This window comes from Sesamum indicum, linkage group LG1, assembly GCF_026168435.1.
Source record: "Sesamum indicum cultivar Baizhima isolate 11 linkage group LG1, ASM2616843v1, whole genome shotgun sequence".
Lineage (NCBI taxonomy): Eukaryota > Viridiplantae > Streptophyta > Magnoliopsida > Lamiales > Pedaliaceae > Sesamum > Sesamum indicum.
The window spans coordinates 9,094,926-9,110,507 of record NC_142657.1 but is presented as its reverse complement, the minus strand read 5'-3'; the positions used below and the strand labels follow the sequence as shown (position 1 = coordinate 9,110,507).

Here is a 15,582-nt window from a genome sequence, read left to right as displayed (position 1 = left end):
TCCCAAACATCATCAACTCCAAACGCAACTTATGTTGACGCTTCAGTCTTCCACCACACTGCTGCATATGTTGAAAATTAACAACAAAAATCAGTTCATATTCCCAAAACCCACAATGTCAAGTTTCTATCTTTCCTTTTGGGAAAATTAAAATTTTGGTCCCGTAAATATATAAAAAGGGGTCCTTCAGAGATAATTATGGTTGAAAATTCATAAATTGATTCGAAAACCCGAAATTAGCACTTTATGTGCACAACACATGCACTTTTCTATTCAGGTTATGCTTTTCTGCCAAAATTGTTTTCGATTGAAAATTTTTATAATTGCAATATCAAATTACCAAAATCAATTTCAACACGATCAAAATTGCTACCCAAGTACTAAAATTGCAAGTGTGTGTGTGTGTGTGCGGGAGAGAAAGAGAGGGGTTTACTTGCAATGACTACATGACATTAGTCAAAAATGATATTAGCTCTTGGAGAAGCTCTCCAATATTCAAGTATCTGATGGATCTTCAAGTCTGCATCAATGTCGTCCAGAAGAGGGTTCATCTCAATCCTCATTATATGTAAATGAGGTGTTCTAGCCAGCAAATGCCTCACAAGCGCCATTTCTGTCACATTTCCTCCAAAATTCTCTATTCTAACATCGTTTAAGCCACCAAAATCTCCCACACCATAATCTGCTGCACATCCCCCATTCCCCCGGTTAATAATTCTTCCTTGTGGCATCTGGCATAACAAACTACAGTAAATGCAAGAGCGGCTTTATAATAAAACAACCAGATATGACCATACAGAATCAATCACATGATAAGTGTATTATACTTATGAGTGCTGAAATATCATCTCTTCTTACCACAAAATCAATAGAGAGCACGGAGAGTATTGGGCATTTGGAAACAAGCAAAATCAATGTTCTAACGTGCCTTGCGACTGGCCATACCCTGACGTTCAGCGTCAGCAAGTAATTGTAACTAACAGAAGCTAGTCGCCTTGGTAGATTAGGAACCATAGAAAGATACTGAAGCAAATGCAAGAAACTATGTATAAGTACTTATACCATAGTGCACGCTAAAAATTTACGCACGCATGATTCTATTACAAAGAAAACCAATGTAAATTACCTGAATGAGCCAACGTCCTGTAGTGATATAACTTGTCCCAAGAAGCTCTCTAGTGAGTTTAACAACAGTTTGACTCAACTCGTCAGGGCTTCCTCTACACATGAGAGAATCATCACCATCAACCACCAATGAAAATGCACATGGAGGCACGTGCAGCACACTTTCCCTTGGATCCCAACTGGTGTATATGAATTTAGAAAGAGATGGAGTCTGGAACCTGATCGAGCAGCTTTCCATCCCTAGACAGGCAGACATCGTGAACTCCTTTAATCTTGAAGATGAAATGGAAAAAACATTGAGGGACGCAACGTTGCAGAAGAACATGGAGAGTTTTTCAAGTGCAGGGAAATTTGAGAACAAATCTTGGCTGGTGATCATCTCTGGCAGAAGCAAGAATTTCAGCTTTAGTTTCTTGAGGTTTGGAAGCTGAATAGTTTCAGGCCAAGATAAGACAATTTCATGTACAGACAACTCCAAGTTTACAAGGGACCGACATGAAAAGATGGAATCTGCTAGATTTTGAGTCCCACAAACTCTTCCATGAAGAACAAGCTTTTGCACATTGTGTTGTATGGCGAATTCCACCCATTGGTACTTGATCGAAACCTCGCAATAAGTGGTAGGCCCAAGCTGAAGTTCAAAAATTTTAACATCTGATTCATCATGGTGAGCAACAGTCCAGTCGACGAATCTCAAGAAAGAATGTGCCTTATTCACCATAGCCGGGAACTGACTATAATCGAAAACAAGATTTGGCAGCAAACGCCATGTAGTCGTCAAAATTCTTGAACTAAAGTTAACCCTTGCAGCCTCAATTGTTGAGAGGCGAGACAAGATTTCGGTCAGAATATGCTGCGGTAATGCGCTCAACCTGTCAGTGCCTCTGACGACTGGACGACGCCGCCTGTTGGAAGAAGAGGATTCGCCTTCAATAATGCGCACCATTGTTGATGTACTCAAGCGTTCGCCCTTTACTTCCTGTGATCATTACAGTAATTATTTAGCATAATCAATAATAAAATAAGACAAAAGTACACAAAAGACATGTTAAGACTACTTCAAAAGAAATGTCCAATCATCTTGAGTTTCTGAGGTGGATCAACCAACTTAGTAATTGCATCAGATAACCACATGTTATACATGAAAACTAGTGCTAAGTATTGCAAATGTAAAGAGAGCAAAGCAAGTGCAAGAATTTCTTAACAAATGATAATATGCATGCACAAATGCTGCACGTATATTGCAAAGAACAAAGCAAATGCAAGAATCTCTTAACAAACAGTAATATGAATGCACAGATGCTGCACGTATGCATTTAACGAATATGATAAAATCAAACAATACTCAATATTGTCCAAAACACTATTGCTTTGTTTGGATTTGTATTCTCGCGTAGCCGAGACAAGATAAAACACACTTAATATTTATTTTTGTATTTTTATACATTATCTGCGTGTTTTTCTATTTTTCAACTTTCTATATATAATATACATATATATACATAATATAAAACAAACATGATTTGACAATATTTTTGTCTCCAAAAAATACAACATTAAACATTAAATATTTATATATATACATATTATATGTAAAAATATATGATTTGACAATGAACAGTGATTTTTATCTTCCAAATCCCAACATCATACCTACACCACTTATTTTAAAATATTTTAAATTACCCCAAAACACAAATCCAAACATATCATCTATTTTCAACACACACTTACTTATTTCTTTTTTTCTCTCTCTATTTTCAAAACACAAAACAAAACAGCTAAAACACAAATGCAAACACAATGTATGTATTCACGATATTATCTTATATGCCTTTTGATATTATCATTATCTTATTCAAATGAATTATGGCAGCAAGATGTCCACGAAACACAAGCATAGTATTTGGATTCATTTTCGGAGTGCTTTGTTGTGTTTTATGGAGAAAGAGAGAGAAAAACAATGATAAATAAGTATGTGTTAGAGATAGTATATATGTTTGGATTTGTTTTTGAAGATAATTTAAAATAAGTATTGTATGTTTAATGTTGTGTTTTGGGAGACAAAAATTACTGTTCATTGTGAAATCACTGTCAAACATGTCTTTTTTTATATATATTTATGTATATGTGTGTATTTATGTCAAAATAGTTAAAAACACCCAGATAAAGTGATTTGGTATGATGACAAACATTGGGTATGTTTTAACTCATCCGAAGATAATTTGAAAATGAAAATAGACATAGTGGTTGGTAAGTTCTAAGGGATAGTGCGCTCTAGGCCTACTGGGATGGATCTAGTGCAGTATAACTTTTACCCAATGCATTAGAGGGTTGGAATTTGGCCTATCTATTTGACTTTCTCATCGTCAATCAGTCGTTATCTTTTAGTGAAGGATCTTTTATTACACTTTTGTGATATATATATATATATTATATTCATGCATATATTGTATGCAGTCTCATGTTTAAATTATGCTATAATTTAATTATATTTCAAATTAAAAAAATGTGTCAGTTACTCATTAGTATGGCACCAATATAAGATTCAAAAGTATGACAGAAGATCCTCATCGCCTCTTCAATCCTTCCACTATCGTGAAGTGAAGTCAGAGGAGTCCGTTAGGCTAGATTTCAGGTCATAAGGGCCCACGACTGTTATAGAAAGAGAAAACACCTAGACCTACATCTGCTATTGAATTAGAGGGAAAGGTGGGCTAGAGCCAGCAATACATATGATTCAGATCGTAGCCAAGGGAAAGACAAGAGGCAGTAAAGCGACGAAAAAACCGTTAAAAAAGTAATTAGGAGTTTTGTCTTTAAAATATGATTTTGACTACTAGATTCTCCAAAAAAGACCTTGATTCACCAATAATACGACTTTTAGCCGGTAATGCAACGGAGACCATCAAAAAGCTACTCCACGTTGTGAGTATCTTCGACATCATAGCTATTCCACCCTTTTCGTCAACCTAAACAAGAAGTATTCTATCATAACTCGTTCGGGCAATAAAAGAAGTTCCGCACCAATAAATCAATGATAATTTATTTGTAAAATGACTCTATTGAGTCCCATATCGGTGATAGAATTAATCTATTCCTATAATTGTGAAACCAAAAATGAGATACGGACGAGTAAGCTATTCTTTTTCTATATTCCGTTAATCATAAAATGCTGAAGTTACATAGATTATTAATTGCATAACCGTTGGAGATTGTTGAAGCCACTAACTCTGAGAAATTAGGTGGCATTGAAAGTAAAGATATTGTTCATTTCTCTTTTCTATCTAATCCCATAATATTTGTGTTAAAATCATGTACTTTGGATAGTAAAGTATAAAAAAAATGTTCAGGTGAAAAATGGTAAAAACCACTATATTTTGGATGATAAAAATGTAATTTACCTCAGAAAATAATTATTGTCACTAAACTTATATTACCAATTGATCGTCATTACAGATGTGGCATTAAATGTCTATAATATAGTGATAAGAATGTGACAGCTTTATGTGTTGCATATTTTTGGATAATGCATCGTCATTATCGATATGGCATTAATTGTCCTTTTAAGCATTGTATATGCATTTTTTTTTGTATTCGATACACATGGACCAATTTGGAAGAAAACACCAATATTGTCATGGATATTTTTCGTTTGATTTGAAAACCTATAGATGTTATAGCAAATACGAAAATTTCAATACAAAGGAAATCAAAGCCTCATCATAGAAGGCTTAACAGAGAAAAGAAAAAGGGTAGATTAAGCCATTCCAATTGACCGTGGATGCTCATTTTCCAGGTACACATTTACCATGGTCTCATGATGGATTTTCTTGAACTCTGTCATGACGCTTTCATTATCCAGCTCCTCAAACCTTTCTAGGACATTAACACACCAGTTCATCTCAAGAATTGAACTCCCTTTTTCAGTGTAGCATTGGTACTAGAGTTCTGATTTTCCTTGCATAAAGATAGATGCCATAGATGCCATAGATACCTTTTGATCTTCAGGTATGGGTATCAATTCAAAGTATCTCGAGCACCTTCTCACCCAACATCTACCATTTTCACCATCAAAGTAAGGGAACTCTGGTCTGTTCAAAGCATTGTAGGTCCCTGTGCTTTGTGAGCTGTGATGTTCCTGCCTGAAAATGCTACCCCCTTCCTGTTTGAAGGGGTTGTGTATGGCAGCTCTAGAGTTAGATCCCTTGTCCATGGTTGCAGTCAAACCATCTCCTAGGATAGACTTGTTCTTGTTGTATTGCTGTAGTTGCTCAACCACACTTTGGAGTTGCTGTTGAACATTCAGTAAGTTGTGTTCAACATTCAGTACTAATGCCTGAAGGTTATCCTGCACTTCCATCATTTGATCTGGACACCCATAGATTTCACCTTCACTTGCTTGTCTTTTTGCTCTTGTATTTCTTTCAATCTTGTTCCATCAGCCATTGTTAGAGTATTGTTTTGTGTGTTTAAGGTTCAAGGAAGTAATGGCTCTTAGACTAATTCGAAATGAATTGAGCTAAAATTTGCGGAAAATTAACAGAGCCACAGACAAAAATGGAGGTGGGAAGTAGAAGAAGAATAAGATGAGAGGAAATTGAAATTATAATTTATTCATAATAATACCTCTTTCAGTCGTTTGAGCCTTTACAAGGAGAAACCACAACAAAAGACAAAAAACACAAAAAAAGAAAAAAAAAACCTGAATGGACATTAAAACTCTTCAGAGTTTTGGGTTGCTCGTCCTCCTCTTAGCTCAGGATTGGTAGTCCTTTTATTGTTGTCATGGACTTAATAAATGCAGGTGGCAACTCCTGCAGCAACGGGTTGCACATCTCCGTTGTCCAAGTGTCATGTGTCTGGCTAAATCAGGAAGGGAGAGTTGAGTCAAAATTCCCAATTTCCTAAGCTCTGGAATCACACACTAATTGCCTCGAAACCACGTTGCCTTTGCTTGATAATTTAAAATCGTCCCCAATTACACCTGCGCCCTTAATCAAATGGTCCTCTTTCATCCTTCTTCCCATCCAACGTTCAACTTTTAAAGTCGCATTTTGGCCCTTAAATGCAATATAGATCACCTATCACGGATTGACTCTTTTGTCTTGCAATGGAATGTATTTTTCGCCCTTGTAGCATCAGTCACACTCAACCTTCAATTAGTCGTCGACCATCTTGAGTCCTGACGACACCCGCCATGTGTTTTCAACACTTAAAACTCACTAGCACGACATTTGAACGCCTCTCGATGTGGCACCCCATCCTCGTGCACTCGCTTTGACAAGTTTAACCTAATACGAAGTACCTATAGTTCTACTTCATATTTGATTATTTGTTGCTTTCCAAGTACTTATTGCAAATGTTGATATAAAATGTCTTTCACAGTCTCTTATGATGCCTCCTGCTCATGCAGCTCTTTAGTTGACTTTGTCGATTGACAGTAAATTTATTATTTTGACATCTTTCAATAACATGCACTTCAGTGGTGTGCGGTTCATCTTCCATGCATTAACATGGAATCTTCAACATAAATGATATTTCAATTGTGTTGTCGGACAACAAATACAATATAGCATTATTCAGAGAATACAATATGTCATTATATTTAATTGGATAGGGATGATCATTTATATATTCTACTTCTCACATATTTATTACACCTATGGATAAAGATTATATTGTAACCGTAATAATAAGAAAGCACAATATGATTTACCTATTTGGATATTTGTTTAGTGAATGTATATAGGTTGAATGGACCGGTGAGTCATGTTTTGTTTTCTTCTCCTGTCTTTACCTATCTAAAATTTGATGTCATAAATAGTGTCTCCGTTAAAATATTCTAAAGAAGATACAAAAAATATCAACATGATGTCTAGATATCAATATCGAACTTAAACAAAACTTAATGATTATAGGAACATCTTGCCCAACCTTGCTAGTTCGAATAAGCATAAAAGTTCAAGATAGTTTATATACTTATTCAGGAAATCTATGACAGTATTTTCACAAGTATATTAAAAGTTTGGAACTACATTTTACTTTATTTTCATCGATTTTCTCATCGGTCAAATTGTTCCAACTTCTGCACTTGGTGAAAATAAATGCCAATAAGGAGCATACGAATGAGATTCAATATTTATTCTTGATATCAATTCTTTTCCTTTTATGTTTTTCTCCATTCCACTACAAATATTTCCTTTTAGATACCTCGTTCACATTTTAAAACCATTTAATTTACCCATTTCTTCAAATAATATGAAATAATGCAAATTAGATCCACTATATTTCTTTAACTTGAATTTCTTTTCCTTTATTTTCACTTCCTTTCAATAAAAAGTAGTTCCTTTTTCAGATTTCATTCACAAGTCTCCTTAGATTGTTTTCATTTCAAATTCAAATTAACACATTCAATTTATTTTTATGTTTAAAACTTGGATACATTCTACGCTTTCTTTCATGAGAATAAAGTTATTGTCATCATCCACATGAAGAGAGAATATAAATTATTTTTATCAATTTCAATCTTGACATAATTACTTCACAACGAACAAATATAATTCATAAGCAAGAGAAATAATGGAATTTTATTTGATCAATAAACGATAACATTCTTCAAAACACTAAAACAGAGGACTAATTTGCAAAAATCTAAGATAAAAGTAAAGGCAAAATATAAAATAAGAATGATGAAAGCATATATTAATCAGATTCATAAAAAAAAGGAAAGAGAACGAGAAAATATGTTTGAAATGAAATGATACCTTTTGTAAACTTGAGCAATGAGGGCAACAAATCAATGGTGGTTCGTACCTTTGATGTATTCGGGAGACGAACTTCACAGGAGAAGCTAACAGGAACTGCAAAATCTTCTAAATGTTAACATGAAATTAAGAGATTCATTCAAAAATATTCTACTAAAATAAAGAGATAATAACAATAACAAATTTAATTGTACACAATCCACTTCAAATGCTTAAAGTGGATATATATTGTTCTCTATGAATCATTTTCACAAAATTTGAACATATATGTGAAAACCTCTGTATAATCAGGAACATCTAACCAAATGAAAATGGCTTGAAAGATATATGCTTCAATACAAATTTTAAAATGCAAAATAATTATTTCAACATAAACAACATATTTCTATCAAATATAAGAATAATAACCAATCAATTCTTTCTTTTTTTCCCCTCCTTATTTGGTAATGCAAAAACTTTACTGAAAGGATTAAATATACTAATCTGCCTAAGGTCAAGGCATTTTCTAGTCATTTAGAATTTACAACATTTATGGTACTTAAATGTGAAGAGTTATTATTTATTTATAAAAAACAAATACAGAATCTATCTTTACTGTACTGTCTATTCTAACTGCTATCTGTGAATACAACTACTGCCTTCGGCAAGCCCTATTATTTAGAAAAATTCATTCCGTTAATTATATATCCTGATCCATCTAATTCGAAATTAAATCAAACAAAAAAGAAAACAAAGAAGTTGGGCTAGAGAAATTAAAATGATGAGACTAAAAATGGTAACTAAAAATGGTAAAAAAAAAAGGTGTATATATGCAACTTGAACGGCAAAGAACAAAAAAAAAAAAAATACAAACATAAATTAGACGATTAAGTAATAAAAAGGTGAAGTAAAAATGGTATGAAACATTTCAACAACCTTCACTTACTGACCAACAATGGAGAGAACAAAGGGCAGATCTGGAGATGAGGAAGAAACATTTTGCCCTCTAGAGAGAATTCATATTCATACACGTAGATGGAGGGTATGCAATTAATGATAATAAGAAAGTTCATTATAACTACACGTAATCTATTCCAACCAAATGAGTGCACGTGGCATTTGCCTCGTCAGCATGAAATTCAAAATATCACTCAATTTAAGAAAATAATATTACGTGAGTTACCTATGTTGACCAGAATTATATAGAACTTACCCAAAGAAATAATGTGTTATTGTACCTTCCTTATCACTTCAAATGTGAAGTAATTATTAATAAATGATAGCTAATTCATTTAAGCTAGTGTGCATAAACTACCCTTATGAAATAGGCATGACTCTAATAGTAATTCACAAAATTGAAGAATATAGAAATTCAAGGCATTGAAGAATATTGAAATAATATTAACTGGAACATTCACAAATAGGAATCTGGGAAAAGAAATTGATTCACTACATAACACAAAGATGATTTAAATAACAAAGTTTCATACTTGCAACAATGTGCTTTAAATTAATGCACCCTACCCAATAAAAGAATATGTTATGTAAATTTTAATTACATTACGAAATGCGTTCTGAATATTATGTTATGGAATTTCTTTTTTTTTGCGTACTCGAATTGCCTTGTTAAAAAGTTTTATGAACTCGTGTGTATTCTGCTCATTTGCTTTATATGGGTTAAGATTCATGGGTTCAACCCTATCCAACTAATTTTTGATTAGGTTGGATTTGTTATAATTTAGAAGAATTGCTATAGATGAGACTTAAATAAAATTGTATTTAAATTGAATTGGATATGGGTTCTTAATGGGCCTAATATCAGTTGATTATGAGTTCAATCCAAAAATAAATGTAAAAGAATAGTAATTTTTTTTAAAATTATTGCAATTTGAAGTTAACCCGTGACAATTTATATGAAATTGAGAAAAATATCAATAAATGAACATCCAAACTATAATAATGATTGAATTATATAATAATAAACAAATTTATTAAGCCCGTAATCTAACTATATAATAATAATAATAAATAAGTATGTGTTAAAGATAGTGTGTATATTTGGATTTATTTTTGGAGATAATATAAAATAAGTATGGTATGTTTGATGTTATTTAGTGTAAGACAAAAACTACTGTTCATTGTCAAATTATGTCTCTTTTATATATATTTATATATATATAAGTATGTATATAATTTTTTAGTTGTAGGGCCTATAAATTAGTATAAACTTATTTTAACCAAAAATAAATGAAGCACTGTTTCAAAACGTCTCAAAACGCCACCAAAACTTTCAAAACAAATCAAGACAAACATTTATTATGTCTTGGCCCATCTCGAAAATGGGCCAAAAATAAAACCAAGCACTATGTAAGAGTTCGTAACACTAAAACAACAAAAAGAAAAGCAAAATCAAACAGATCACAGTAAAAGGGTGAAAAGGAATAAACGTTGAAAAGCTAATATGAAGAGAATGTTGTTGAACAGATTAGAAATTAGAGATAAGTATCTTTTATTTTGAAATCATAGTCCAATATATATGTAGGCTTCAATCTAGGGATACATGTGGCTTTTCTTATTATAGAATGATATTAGATTTACAATAGAGCAAGCCAATGAATTTTTTATTAGATAAAAAATGCAAAACTATCAACATTTAAAATTAAAATTATCACTAAATATAGTTAGTGACATATTTGTAGTCATAAAATTTACTTATATAAATTGGTATATGCATATATTACATATAGGAAAAAAAAGAATAATTTTAGAGCATAAAATAATAAATAAAGTGGAGAAGACAATATTTTTTTTAACTATATGCTTTTATTTTGTAAGAATAATATATTTATTTATAAAGTACCTATTAAGTTTTAGTTTATATAAATTTATTTTATTATTATAACATAAGAATTTTATTGAAATAACACGAATAACGTTCAACACACGTCATTAATAATATCAAATAGAGATAACTAACACACAACTCATGTCTTTTTCACCCAAGTATATGAATTTAGACTTTAATTCAACAAAAGTACAACTAAGCACAACATACAACCAATCCCAAACATCATCAACTCCAAACGCAACTTGTGTTGACGCTTCAGTCTTCCACCACACTGCTGCATATGTTGAAAATTAACAACAAAAATCAGTTCATATTCCCAAAACCCACAATGTCAAGTTTCTATCTTTCCTTTTGGGAAAATTAAAATTTTGGTCCCGTAAATATATAAAAAGGGGTCCTTCAGAGATAATTATGTTCGAAAATTCATAAATTGATTCGAAAACCCCAAATTAGCACGTTATGTGCACAACACATGCACTTTTCTATTCAGGTATGCTTTTCTGCCAAAATTATTTTCGATTGAAAATTTTTATAATTGCAATATCAAATTACCAAAATCAATTTCAACACGATCAAAATTGCTACCCTAGTACTAAAATTGCAAGTGTGTGTGTGTGTGTGCGGGAGAGAAAGAGAGGGGTTTACTTGCAATGACTACATGACATTAGTCAAAAATGATATTAGCTCTTGGAGAAGCTCTCCAATATTCAAGTATCTGATGGATCTTCAAGTCTGCATCAATGTCGTCCAAAAGAGGGTTTATCTCAATCCTCATTATTTGTAAATGAGGTGTTCTAGCCAGCAAATGCCTCACAAGCGCCATTTCTGTTACATTTCCTCCAAAATTCTCTATTCTAACATCGTTTAAGCCACCAAAATCTCCCACACCATAATCTGCTGCACATCCCCCATTCCCCCGATTAATAATTCTTCCTTGTGGCATCTGGCATAACAAACTACAGTAAATGCAAGAGCGGTTTTATAATAAAACAACCAGATATGACCATACAGAATCAATCACATGATAAGTGTATTATACTTATGAGTGCTGAAATATCATCTCTTCTTACCACAAAATCAATAGAGAGCACGGAGAGTATTGGGCATTGGGAAACAAGCAAAATCAATGTTCTAACGTGCCTTGCGACTGGCCATACCCTGACGTTCAGCGTCAGCAAGTAATTGTAACTAACAGAAGCTAGTCGCCTTGGTAGATCAGGAACCATAGAAAGATACTGAAGCAAATGCAAGAAACTATGTATAAGTACTTATACCATAGTGCACGCTAAAAATTTACGCACGCATGATTCTATTACAAAGAAAACCAATGTAAATTACCTGAATGAGCCAACGTCCTGTAGTGATATAACTTGTCCCAAGAAGCTCTCTAGTGAGTTTAACAACAGTTTGACTCAACTCGTCAGGGCTTCCTCTACACATGAGAGAATCATCACCATCAACCACCAATGAAAATGCACATGGAGGCACGTGCAACACACTTTCCCTTGGATCCCAACTGGTGTATATGAATTTAGAAAGAGATGGAGTCTGGAGCCTGATCGAGCAGCTTTCCATCCCTAGACAGGCAGACATCGTGAACTCCGTTAATCTTGAAGATGAAATGGAAAAAACATTGAGGGACGCAACGTTGCAGAAGAACATGGAGAGTTTTTCAAGTGCAGGGAAATTTGAGAACAAATCATGGCTGGTGATCATCTCTGGCAGAAGCAAGAATTTCAGCTTTAGTTTCTTGAGGTTTGGAAGCTGAATAGTTTCAGGCCAAGATAAGACAATTTCATGTACAGACAACTCCAATTTTACAAGGGACCGACATGAAAAGATGGAATCTGCTAGATTTTGAGTCCCACAAACTCTTCCATGAAGAACAAGCTTTTGCACATTGTGTTGTATGGCAAATTCCACCCATTGGTACTTGATCGAAACCTCACACTAAGTGGTAGGCCCGAGCTGAAGTTCAAAAATTTTAACATCTGATTCATCATGGTGAGCAACAGTCCAGTCGACGAATCTCAAGAAAGAATGTGCCTTATTCACCATAGCCGGAAACTGACTATAATCGAAAACAAGATTTAGCAGCAAACACCATGTAGTCGTCAAAATTCTTGAACTAAAGCTAACCCTTGCAGCCTCAATTGTTGAGAGGCGAGACAAGATTTCGGTCAGAATATGCTGCGGCAATGCGCTCAACCTGTCAGTGCCTCTGACGACTGGACGACGCCGCCTGTTGGAAGAAGAGGATTCGCCTTCGATAATGCGCACCATTGTTGATGTACTCAAGCGTTCGCCCTTTACTTCCTGTGATCATTACAGTAATTGTTTAGCATAATCAATAATAAAATAAGACAAAAGTACACAAAAGACATGTTAAGACTACTTCAAAAGAAATGTCCAATGATCTTGAGTTTCTGAGGTGGATCAACCAACTTAGTAATTGCATCAGATAACCACATGTTACACATGAAAACTAGTGCTAAGTATTGCAAATGTAAAGAGAGCAAAGCAAGTGCAAGAATTTCTTAACAAATGATAATATGCATGCACAAATGCTGCACGTATATTGCAAAGAACAAAGCAAATGCAAGAATCTCTTAACAAATAGTAATATGAATGCACAGATACTGCACGTATGCATTTAACCAATATGATAAAATCAAACAATACTCAATATTGTCCAAAACACTATTGCTTTGTTTGGATTTGTATTCTCGCGTAGCCGAGACAAGATAAAACACACTTAATGTTTATTTTTGTATTTTTACACATTATCTGCGTGTTTTTCTGTTTTTCAACTTTCTATATATAATATATATATATACATTTATATATATACATAATATAAAACAAACATGATTTGACAATATTTTTGTCTCCAAAAAATACAACATTAAACATAAAATATTTATATATATACGTACTATATGTAAAAATATATGATTTGACAATAAACAGTGATTTTTGTCTCCCAAATCCCAACATCATACCTACACCACTTATTTTAAAATATTTTAAATTACCCCAAAACACAAATCCAAACATATCATCTATTTTCAACACACACTTACTTATTTCTATTTTTCTCTCTCTATTTTCAAAACACAAAACAAAACAGCTAAAACAAAAATCCAAACACAATGTATGTATTCACGATATTATCTTATATACATTTTGATATTATCATTAACTTATTCAAACGAATTATGGCAGCAAGATGTCCACGAAACACAAGCATAGTATTTGGATTCATTTTCGGAGTGCTTTGTTGTGTTTTATGGAGAAAGAGAGAGAAAAACAATGATAAATAAGTATGTGTTAGAGATAGTATATATGTTTGGATTTGTTTTTGAAGATAATTTAAAATAAGTATTGTATGTTTAATGTTCTGTTTTGGGAGACAAAAATTATTGTTCATTGTGAAATCACTGTCAAACATGTCTTTTTTTGTATATATTTATGTATATGTGTGTATTTATGTCAAAACAGTTAAAAACACCCAGATAAAGTGATTTTGTATGATGACAAACATTGGGTATGTTTTAACTCATCCGAAGATAATTTGAAAATGAAAATAAACATAAAGGTTGGTAAGTTCCAGGGGATAGTGCGCTCTAGGCCTACTGGGATGGATCTAGTACAGTATAACTTTTACCCAATGCATTGGAGGGTTGGAATTTGGCCTATCTATTTGACTTTCTCATCGTCAATCAGTCGTTATCTTTTAGTAAAGGATCTTTTATTACACTTTTATGATATATATATATATTATATTCATGCATATATTGTATGCAGTCTCATTTTTAAATTATGCTATAATTTAATTATATTTCAAATTAAAAAATGTGTCAGTTACTCATAAGTATGGCACCAATACAAGATTCAAAAGTATGACAGAAGATCCTCATCGCCTCTTCAATCCTTCCACTATCGTGAAGTGAAGTCAGAGGAGTCCGTTAGACTAGATTTCAGGTCATAAGGGCCCACGACTGTTATAGAAAGAAAAAACACCTAGACCCACATCTGTTATTGGATTAGAGGGAAAGGTGGGCTAGAGCCAACAATACATATGATTCAGATCGTAGCCAAGGAGAAGACAAGAGGCAGTAAAGCGACGGAAAAACCGTTACAAAAGTAATTAGGAGTTTTGTCTTTAAAATATGCTTTTGACTAGTAGATACTCCAAAAAAGACCTTGATTCACCAATAATACGACTTTTAGCCGGTATTGCAACGGAGACCATCAAAAAGCAACTCCACGTTGTGAGTATCTTCGACATCATAGTTATTCCACCCTTTTCGTCAACCTAAACAAGAAGTATATTCTATCATAACTCGTTCGGGCAATAAAAGAAGTTTCGCACCAATAAATCGATGAAAAACTATTTGTAAAATGACTCTATTGAGTCCCATATCGGTGATAGAATTAATCTATTCCTATAATTATGAAACCAAAAATGAGATACGGACGAGTAAGCTATTCCTTTTCTATATTCCGTTAATCGTAAAATGCTGAAGTTACATAGATTATTAATTGAATAACCGTCGGAGATTGTTGAAGCCACTAACTTTGAGAAATTAGGTGGCATTGAAAGTAAAGATATTGTTCATTTCTCTTTTCTATCTAATCCCATAACATTCGTGTTAAAATCATGTACTTTGGATAGTAAAGTATAAAAAAAATGTTCAGGTGAAAAATGGTAAAAACCACTATATTTTGGATGATAAAAATGTAATTTACCTCAGAAAATAATTATTGTCACTAAACTTATATTACCAATTGATCGTCATTACAGATGTGGCATTAAATGTCTATAATATAGTGATAAGAATGTGACAAGTTTATGTGTTG

The 15,582-nt window shown here is 33.1% G+C and overlaps 1 protein-coding gene and 1 long non-coding RNA gene across 2 annotated transcripts; both read right to left on the bottom strand.

The window, feature by feature from the left end:
• Positions 1 to 1,081: 1,081 nt before the first annotated feature.
• Positions 1,082 to 2,071, bottom strand: LOC148789440 (putative F-box/FBD/LRR-repeat protein At2g05300). The gene has a single exon (XM_088883044.1). The coding sequence runs from the start codon at positions 2,069 to 2,071 to the stop codon at positions 1,082 to 1,084; it is 990 nt and encodes a 329-aa protein (XP_088739170.1).
• Positions 2,072 to 5,728: 3,657 nt separating this feature from the next.
• LOC148789439 (uncharacterized) lies at positions 5,729 to 8,897 on the bottom strand. The gene is made up of 3 exons (XR_016067701.1): positions 8,808 to 8,897; positions 7,893 to 7,988; positions 5,729 to 5,987 (listed from the first exon to the last, which is right to left on the bottom strand). It is a non-coding gene; the product is annotated as an uncharacterized LOC148789439 (long non-coding RNA).
• Between the last annotated feature and the right edge of the window lie 6,685 nt (positions 8,898 to 15,582).

Bases quoted from the DNA above. Each gene is read 5' to 3' on its own strand.
- LOC148789440 (XM_088883044.1), bottom strand. From the start codon at position 2,071: ATGGTGCGCATTATTGAAGGCGAATCCTCTTCTTCCAACAGGCGGCGT.